This window comes from Amblyomma mixtum, chromosome 3, assembly GCF_055824585.1.
Source record: "Amblyomma mixtum isolate Tamu chromosome 3, ASM5582458v1, whole genome shotgun sequence".
NCBI lineage: Eukaryota > Metazoa > Arthropoda > Arachnida > Ixodida > Ixodidae > Amblyomma > Amblyomma mixtum.
In genome coordinates this window covers 409600936-409610453 of record NC_143014.1, presented here as the reverse complement: position 1 = coordinate 409610453, position 9518 = coordinate 409600936, and the positions used below count along the sequence as shown (strand labels likewise).

The following is a 9518-nucleotide window of genomic DNA, read 5'->3' as shown; positions in this document are numbered from 1 at the left end:
ATGGCCGGCAAGGAAAACGGTGATTCCGCCGCCACTACTCGCCAGTCTAGACCCAAGACTAGGGCCAGTGTTGCTAAGAGAGTTGCAGCCTCGGTAACGAAAGCGGCGATGATGCCGATAGACATGCCGAAGGAAGACACCAAGATAGTCATGAGACCACGGGGAGGTCTCAACGTAGCGAGAACTGAGGTTTCAATAATTATGTCGGCCGTCATGACGGCGGTTCGAATAACGAAGGAAGAAGCCAAAGCAGACACCATCTGCACGAACGCGCAGCCAAACATCATCGTGGTACGCACCCCGGACGAGAGGCGTGCCACGCTGTACTCTAAGGTCAAAACCCTAAACGTAGGAGACAAGGCATACGAAGTCAGCGCCTACCGAACGGCGCCGGACGGCACGGTCAAGGGAGTCATCCGAGGCATAGCCGTACACGACACCCCGGAAGAGATAACCGAAAACATCGTGAACCCATGCAACCCCCTAGCGGTGGAGGCGCACAGAATCGGCAATACAACCACAGTGATAGTACTCTTCGCTGGACAAAAAGTACCGAACTACGTCAAGTATGGCTCGATATTTGTCAGGTGCGGGCTTTACCGCAAGCATTTTGACGTGTGCAGGCAATGCGGCAGGATCAGCCATAGAAGAGACGTACGCCCGAATCCCAATGCCAAAGTATGCTTCGGCTGCGGAATCGTGAACCCCAGCGAGGATCACAAACGCGAATGCAAGCCCAAGTGCAAGCTCTGCGGGGGACAGCATCCAACGGGCGAGAGGGAATGCAAAAACAAGTACAAGATGCCGTATGTGGTCAAAAAACGGCAATGGGAACGCAAGATGGAAGCCATGCAGCAACAACTGGGTCCGAAAAGCTTTCCGCCGCTGCGAGCGCCGTCTGCTGAGAGACCCCGCGGGGATTCGAGGCAGCGCGACAGCAGCCGCAAGAGGGACAACAGCAAGGGAGGCAGGAGCGCCAGCCGCCACAGACCGTCGCAGTCGGGGGAAAGAGTCACCTGGGCCGAAGCAGTCAAGGCTAACATGGCAGAGAAAAGACAACCACCGGCGCAAAACGCCACGAAGAAGTTCCAAGATGAGAATGGAATGGTAATAAAAGCCCTAAGAGACGAGAACGAGAAGCTAAAGCAGAGAATCGCCGAGCAGGACGCAACCATCAAGGAAATCAACGCGAAGCTAACGACGTTAATTGCGATGCAGCAACAGCAGCAGCTGCTGCCGAAGCCCGCACAAGAGAGGGAACAAGAAGAGATAACCGAGGACGAACTAGAGGTCGAGGTGGACCCGGGAGCCACGAAAACGGCGGGACCGGCTCCCAAGAGGAGAGCCATAGAGGTCGCCAAGGAACGAAAGACAATGGAGAGAATCGAAAAACAGGACGTCAGACTCGAGCGTCTGGAGGCGACCAGCAAGGAAACCAACGAACGACTTATTGCGCTCGCGCAAACGGTTCAGCAGATGAGAACGAATATACAGAGCACGATCCAGAACATGATGGCGCAAATGCAAGCACAGCTGCAGACGCAGGTACAGGCACAAATACAATGTATGGAAGCACAGATCACCGCCAAACTGCAGCAATCATGGACGGGACAGCAAGTACAGCAGCATCCACACCCCCAGTGAGAGACCTCTTGGTCTGGCACTGGAACTGCAACGGCTTTACCGGCAAGAGAGCAGTGCTGCAGCAACACTTGCAGCAACTAACGAGGAAACCAGACGTCATAATGATTCAAGAAACACACAGCGAAGAGACGCCGAAACTACCGGGCTACCGGTCGCACGACAGCCCGCCGAGCAAAAGGGACACGTCCAAGGGCAAGGGCAGAGGGGTCTGCACCTTCGTTAGGAGAGGGATCACCTTCGTGGAACACGAAATGATCGGCAGAAGCGCCATCGAACACTGCACGGTGGAAGTAATCACGGGAAAGAAGAGGAGGGTGGAGCACTTTCCTGGTGAACGTCTACAGCAACCCGTCCCACGGGCAACAGAAATTCAAGGCACTGTTCCACAAGGCAGCTTCAGTCGCGGGAAGCAATACGCTCGTAGTGTGCGGAGACTTTAACGCACCGAGCCAAGACTGGGGCTACCACAGAACTACGGTCAAGGGGAGAGAGCTGATGCAAGACGCCACCGACGTCGGACTGAACCTAATCACGGATCCGGCCTTTCCCACCAGGATCGGCACATCTGTTCCGAGAGACACAACTCCGGACCTTACCTTCATCAAAACTGAAGGAGGATCAAGAGAAGCGAAACGGAGAAACACGGGCCAAGAGCTGGGCAGCGATCACTACATCGTAGAGGTCGTCATACTGCTCGAAGGCCAAGGCAACACCGGCATAAGAAAGCATCGCATTACGGACTTGGACGCCTTTCGAAAGGCGCTACCCGCGGTGCAAGAGGACATTACGGACATCGAGCAATGGGCGGCCAACGTCGTTGAGACGACGGAAGGAGCCACCAAAGAGCTAGAGACGGACGAACGGACAGACAAGATGGACAGTCGGCTGGCCCACCTGATAGAAGCCAAGCAGTCCATAAAGGCGAGGTGGCAGAAGCGACGAACCAACCGAAGTCTAAGGAAGAAGATCGCCGAGCTCAACAGGCAGATCGAGGTCCACTGCAGGGTGCTATGCACCCAACAGTGGAACGAGGCCTGCAACGAAGCCGACGGACAGATGCACAAGGGCAAGACGTGGAACATGCTGCGGCACCTCCTCGACGAAACCAAGACCAAGGGCCACCAACACAACAACCTGGCCAGGATCCTACACAAGGCAATCTGCGAACACGGGGAGGACGAGGTCAAGCGGCGCTTGGACGCCAAGTACCTGCCGACCACCCCCACGGAAAGACACCCGGATTACCAAGGCAAGGAGAACGAGACTCTAGTTTGCGACATCCAGACCTGGGAAGTAAGAGTGTCCCTGCAGGAACTCAATGGAAGGTCTGCCGCGGGTCCCGATCGAGTGACCAACAGAGCGCTCAAGAACCTCAACGAAGCGGCCATCGAAACGCTCACGATCTTCTACAACAAGTGCTGGCAAGAAGGAAGGCTACCCAAGCAATGGAAAGCAGCCAAGACGATCCTCATCCCCAAGCCTGGCAGGCCGCCCAACATAGAGAACGTCAGGCCGATCTCACTCACTTCGTGCGTGGGAAAGCTCCTCGAGCACGTTCTCATGAACAGGTGGCAGCGTTACCTGGAAGAATCGGAGCTATACCCAAACTCCATCATCGGGTTTCGGAACAAACTCGGGACGCAAGACGCCATGATCTTACTGAAGAACGAGATCATCGACGATACGACGGGACCCAAGGACCACAGAGCCGTACTCGGGCTGGACTTGCAGAGCGCCTTTGATAAAGTGAGGCACTCGGCTATCCTGGCACAAGTATCCAGGCTAAACATGGGCAGGAGGACATACCAGTACATCAAAGACTTCCTGACGGAACGAACCACCGAAATCTGTGCGGGAGACCTACAGTTCGAAGAGAAGAAGCTGGGCAGCGTCGGAACTCCGCAGGGGTCGGTGATCTCCCCGCTACTCTTCAACCTCGTGATGATCGGGGTGGCCACCCGGCTAGAAAGAGTAGCGGGAGTCCGGCACACCATCTACGCCGACGACGTGACGCTATGGGTACCGGGAGGAAGCGACGGACACATCGAGACAACGCTGCAAGAAGCGGTCAACGCCATCGAGGAGCAGCTGGACGGGTCTGGACTCGTTTGCTCCCCGGCCAAGTCAGAACTGCTGGTGATTCCCCCGAAAGGATCGTGCAGGAAAAGAAAGAATATGGAAGTCAAGTACCAGCGTCCCAAGATCACGGTCAAGACGGCGGGAGGACAGGTAATACCGGAGGTCGAGAAGATTCGGATACTCGGGCTGCTCGTCCAGCGAAACCGAGTCAACGGTGACACGGTCAACAAGCTCGCGGGCAAGGCGGCTGCGGCAATGAGACTCATCAAGAGGGTGTCCAACAGAAAAGCGGGGATGAAGGAGGAGAGCCTGACTAGGCTCGTTCAATCCTTCGCAGTTAGCCACATAACGTACGTGGCCGCCTTCCACAACTGGAGGCCGAGTGAACTTAACAAGATAGCCGCCACCATACGCAAGGCGTATAAGGCGGCACTCGGTCTCCTCGGGGGCACGAGCACCGAAAAAATTCATGGCGCTGGGAGTCCACAACACACTGGACGAAATAGCCGAAGCAGAGAGAACGGCGCAACTCGAGCGTCTCTCCGAAACGGGAACCGGAAGACAGATACTGCGGGACCTTGGCCTCGAACCGAGGGAAGGCAAGCAGCAGAAAGACGTACCTATACCAGATAGCATCAACAGAAAGCTCAGGGTCTTCCCGATCCCGAAGAACGTGAACCCCGAGCACAACAGGGAGCGGAGGTTGGCGAGGGCCAGGGCTCTCGTGGACCTCCACGCCAGAGAAGAAGGCGCCGCCTACGTGGACGCGGCAGAGTATCAAGGGAGCACCGACGCATACGCGGCGGTGGTTGTCGGGGATCGACGGGTGCAACGAAGACCACGGTGAGCGTCCAGACTCGAGAAGCGCACCGGGCGGAGGAGGTGGCCATCGCCTTGGCTGTTTCCGACCCCGGTGTACTACAGTGTTGTGTGACTCTAGAACGGCAGTGAAGAACTACGCCAAGGGTAGGGTATGTAGTGAGGCCGCGAGCATACTGCGCAAGGCCGAAGACATCGGACGCAACAGTCCTGTGGTGATCAAGTGGTTTCCGGCCCACATGGGCAGTGACGTGTCGGAACGCGGAAACGTGAACGACAACGAGACGGCCAACTCGGCCGCGCGAGGACTAACCAACCGCGCGGCTGAAAGCACGGCCGACTCGGAGTCCTGGTCGCGGCGCAGTGCCAAGGACAAGATGACCACCTTCAACGAAATAGTGAAATGGTACAGACTGAACAGACAGACTATGCCGCCACCTCACCCGGGGCTTACCCGGAAGGAGGCAGTGTTATATATACAGTTACAGACGGGGTCCCTGCTCACCCCGGTGCTAGCTAAGCACGTGTGTCCGAGTGTGCACGCGAGCGACATATGCAGACTGTGCGCGAAGGAGAGAGCCACCGCGGCTCACATCCTTTGGGACTGTAGCGTAAATCCGCGCGAAGCCAGCGAGAAGACGACGATCCCGCCGCAACTACAGGCTGCAACGAGGAGCTGTGATCAAAAGACACAACTCAAGGCCGTCCAGCAGGTCTCGGCAGCTCTCGAGAGGCAGGGACCGAGCGAAACCGAGGAGAGGGGGCGGCACCCCCAGGAAGGGGGCGGCCGCCCTCTCGAACCCGCAGAAGTAGCGAGGGACGTAACAAGACCTCAAGGAGCACAACGCACGAGATTGACGTAGTGGCCGCGTCGCGGTAAAAGCTTGTCCTCCCTGCTTGGAGGGAGCCCAACCGACTCTGCAGGCTTTCTAAATAAAAGTTGTTCTCTCTCTCTCTCGCAGCACACCCGGACTGGATGTCGCCAAGAAGTCCTTCGTGCAACTTGGGCGCTGAGCAATGCCAAGTTCTCCTACAGCAGGTCTGGTTTGCGAAGACGGGGCTCTTCCGGAGTATTGGTGTAGGGCAGTCGTTTCTCACTTTGTTCCGTACCAAGGCAGGACGCCCACCCACGGAGCTGACCGATACCGACCAGTGGCACGTCAACATCCTACTGCTTGCGGCCCAGCAAGCAGTAGGATGACATTTTTCTAGTGAACCGACCTCACACGTTGAACTCAGAGCCGAACTGGTCGCCTTTCTGCAGAAGGGAAAAGCTAATAGGCTTGAGTATTTCACGGTGTGTGTTTTGAATATTATAAGCGTCCTAAAGTACTATGTCCTTCCCGAATGTATTTCTAATAGTGTATAGGTACGTTTTGGGATAATCAACGATCAATAGCCAATTACGACCGGTTAAATTTTTCTCTTGCTGGTGGAGCAGAAGATAACGCTCAAACCACGTGGTAACTTATCATATCATGTCTACTGTCATGTGGGGAGGGCCAGCGCAGCAGCAGCAGCCAGTGGACTACCGCACTAGGCGGCCCACCCACATGTTCTGAGAACATTGAAGAAATAAAGATGTTTGTAATCAATCAATCAATCGCGCGATCACCGAACCCCTGACAGCGAGAGTCACTGAACCAACTGGCGACAACCCTGCAGAGTTGTGCACAAGTGTAGTAGAAGTTATGGGCTTCAAATGCCTAAAAAGTACACCAAACGATTATGTGCAACGATGCAAACAAATCAAATTTTATTAATTCCAAATTTGCCGCTGCATAAATATTTTATAACAAAATTTAACAATTTAACATTTAACCTTGGTGGCCAGATTTCTGAACGAAAACTATCACTTCCCACTTTTACTAAAAATGCTCAGTGGCAACATATTATTTGCTGACACAAAAACAGCCTCATTTCCGCAGAAATCAAAACAGCGTAAGTTCATATCTTGCAACAAAGACATTGTTGTTGAGCTTTCAGATTTTTTTATGCAGTGTGGCCAGACGTTTGTGCTCATAATGGCAACTATTTCTATTCGCGGATATGTTCTGTGTTTTATAAATTCAAAATTTGTAGCTGCATAATTATTTTATAACAATATTTAACATTTGTTTCAAATTTTTTACTTTGTTGCCAGACTTACGTGAATAACCTTGGTGGCCGGATTTCTGAACGAAAACTATCACTTCCCACTTTTACTAAAAATGCTCAGTGGCAACATATTATTTGCTGACACAAAAACAGCCTCATTTCCGCAGCAATCAAAACAGCCTAAGTTCCAATCTTACAACAAAGACATTGTTGTTGAGCTTTCAGATTTTTTATGCCGTGTGGCCAGACGTTTGTGCTCATAATGGCAACTATTTCTATTCGCGGATATGTTCTGCGTTTTATAAATTCAAAATTTGTAGCTGCCTAAGTATTTTATAACAATATTTAACATTTGTTTCAAATTTTTTACTTTGTTGCCAGACTTACGTGAATAACCTTGGTGGCCAGATTTCTGAACCAAACTATCACTTCCCGCTTGTACTAAAAATGCTTAGTGGGAACTTATTATTTGCTGAGACAAAAGGAACCTCATTTCTGCAGCAAGGAAAACAGTGTGAGTTCCAAGCTTACAACAAAGACATTGTTGTTGAGCTTTCAAATTTTTGATGCATTGTGGCCAGACTTTTGTGCTGATCATGGCAACTATGCATTTCTTATCGCAGATATGTTTCGCGTTAGAGTAAAAAGTATTATTTTATTTTTTTCTGTTGTGAGGTAGCAATAATTTATGCAACATCTAGTCTAAATCTTAGTGAGTCGTCTGCATCAACGATGTTACAGCGGCGCCTCGCATCGAGCGCCCGTACCCGCGGTCCGACGCGGCATTTCGCCCTACTATAGTGAACTAGAATACTTTCTAGTTCACTATAGCCCTGCAGAGGAGCTTCCCAGCCCATATGACGTTTGCATGCGCCCAATCCGCCGCTGCAGCTGTCAGTAAGGAGTCCTGGGTGGTATCGCCACGCAGCCCTAGGACCTGGAAGAGCATAAGGCCGTCGTAAGACAAGCGTTCGAAGCCGCCAGGTCCCGAGGGATCTCGGCCGGTTGACAAGGACGCGGGGGGGAGGGTGGGGGGCAAGTCCGCCCTCCTGCCACTTATCTGAACTAAATAAAGTTTGTCTGTGCTAGCTCTGCGCGTAGCCCGTTCCAAGTGTTTTTAGCCCTCTATTACCAACTAGCAGAGTGTTCATTTTTCTTTAATTTTGCTGCGCTGCCTTACGGCCACAGCAAATTGAATATTTTCTCTGGCCAAGTCGGTCCGCGTTTTGAGGCCAAGACAGAGACGGGCGGCGAGCACATAGATCAGAACGCCAGAAGCGTGTACGGCGGGGTCCGATTTGCCAGTCGCGGGTGTACTTCCGGGAGACGCGTAAAATTTTCTGTGTATGCAGGACCAAGAAAGCGACACGGGCGAAACACTTCACGCGACGGTGCTGCTCTAACAGCGCCTTACGAGGTCCACAAACAGTGCTAATTAATTACTATCCAAAGTTCCTGCTATGCAGCGCGCGGGGCTGGAGGGAAGCGGCGGAGCGCTTGCCCTTTGCAAAACAATACATTTGAAAACAAAATGCATAAGAAGGCAAAAAGAAATGAGCGCGCGCTGACACGCCGATTAACGGGGAGGACTCTGCGTAGACCTTCGTCAGTGCTGCTGTTTCCAAAGCCATAAAGGCGCTCTAGTCGAGCCGACCACCCACTGGAAAACTCGTCGCAGTGAAATTATTCACTCCATTCTCGCAGTCGCCTGTCCCGGCGGCCGCCGGCGCACTCGCTCAACGCCGAGTTACCATGGAAAACGGACATTTTCCTTCCTCCATGATGCGCCGCCAGCTGTGGGGGCGAGATCTAGTGCGGAAAACCTCTTGGCGCTCGCGAGCTGTGGCCGCCGTGCTTTCGAAAAGTCGGTGCTAGTTGTTCGCAGCCGAAAGGCGTCGTCGCGCGCGCGGAGGCGCAGAAAAAATGAGCGGCAGCACACCCGGACTGGATGTCGCCAAGAAGTCCTTCGTGCAACTTGGGCGCTGAGCAACGCCAAGTTCTCCTACAGCAGGTCTGGTTTGCGAAGACGGGGCTCTTCCGGAGTATTTGTGTAGGGCAGTCGTATCTCGCATTGTTCCGTAGCAAGGCAGGACGCGCACCCACGGAGCTGACCGATACCGACCAGTGGCACGTCAACATCCTACTTCTTGCGGCCCAACAAGCAGTAGGATGACATTTTTCTAGTGAACCGATCTCACACGTTGAACTCAGAGCCGAACTGGTCGCCTTTCAGCAGAAGGAAAAAGTTAAAGGCTTGAGTATTTCACGGTTTGTGTTTTGAATATTATAAGCGTACTAAATTACTATTTCCTTCCGGAATGTATTTCAAATAGTGTATAGGTACGTTTTGGGATAATCAATGATCAATAGCCATTACGACCGGTTAAATTTTGCTCTTGCTGGTGGAGCAGAAGATAACGCTCAAACCACGTGATAACTTATCATGTCATGTCTACTGTCATGTGGGGAGGGCCAGAGCAGCAGCAGCAGCCAGTTGACTACCGCACTAGGCGGCCCACCCACATGTTCTGAGAACATTTAAGAACTAAAGATGTTTGTAATCAATCAATCAATCGCGCGATGACCGAACCCCTGACAGGGAGAGTCACTGAACCAACTGGCGACAACCCTGCAGAGTTGTGCACAAGTGTACTAGAAGTTATGGGCTTCAAATGCCTAAAAATTACACCAAACGATTATGTGCAACGATGCAAACTAAACAAATTTTATTAATTCCAAATTTGCAGCTGCATAAATATTTTATAACAAAATTTAACATTTGTTTCAAAATTTAGACTGTTGCCAGACTTACGTGAATAACCTTGGTGGCCAGATTTCTGAACGAAAACTATCACTTCCCACTTTTACTAAAAATGCTC

General features: G+C 52.3%; 1 protein-coding gene and 1 pseudogene across 1 annotated transcript; both read left to right on the top strand.

The window, feature by feature from the left end:
• LOC149357594 (uncharacterized) lies at positions 1–1480 on the top strand. The gene is made up of 2 exons (XM_089576628.1): positions 1–896; positions 1477–1480. The coding sequence occupies exons 1-2, from the start codon at positions 1–3 to the stop codon at positions 1478–1480; spliced, it is 900 nt and encodes a 299-aa protein (XP_089432754.1).
• Positions 1481–2067: 587 nt separating this feature from the next.
• Positions 2068–5355, top strand: LOC149357593 (uncharacterized; annotated as a pseudogene).
• Positions 5356–9518: the final 4163 nt, after the last annotated feature.

Coding starts and splice junctions, on each gene's coding strand:
- LOC149357594 (XM_089576628.1), top strand. CDS start 1: ATGGCCGGCAAGGAAAACGGTGATTCCGCCGCCACTACTCGCCAGTCT.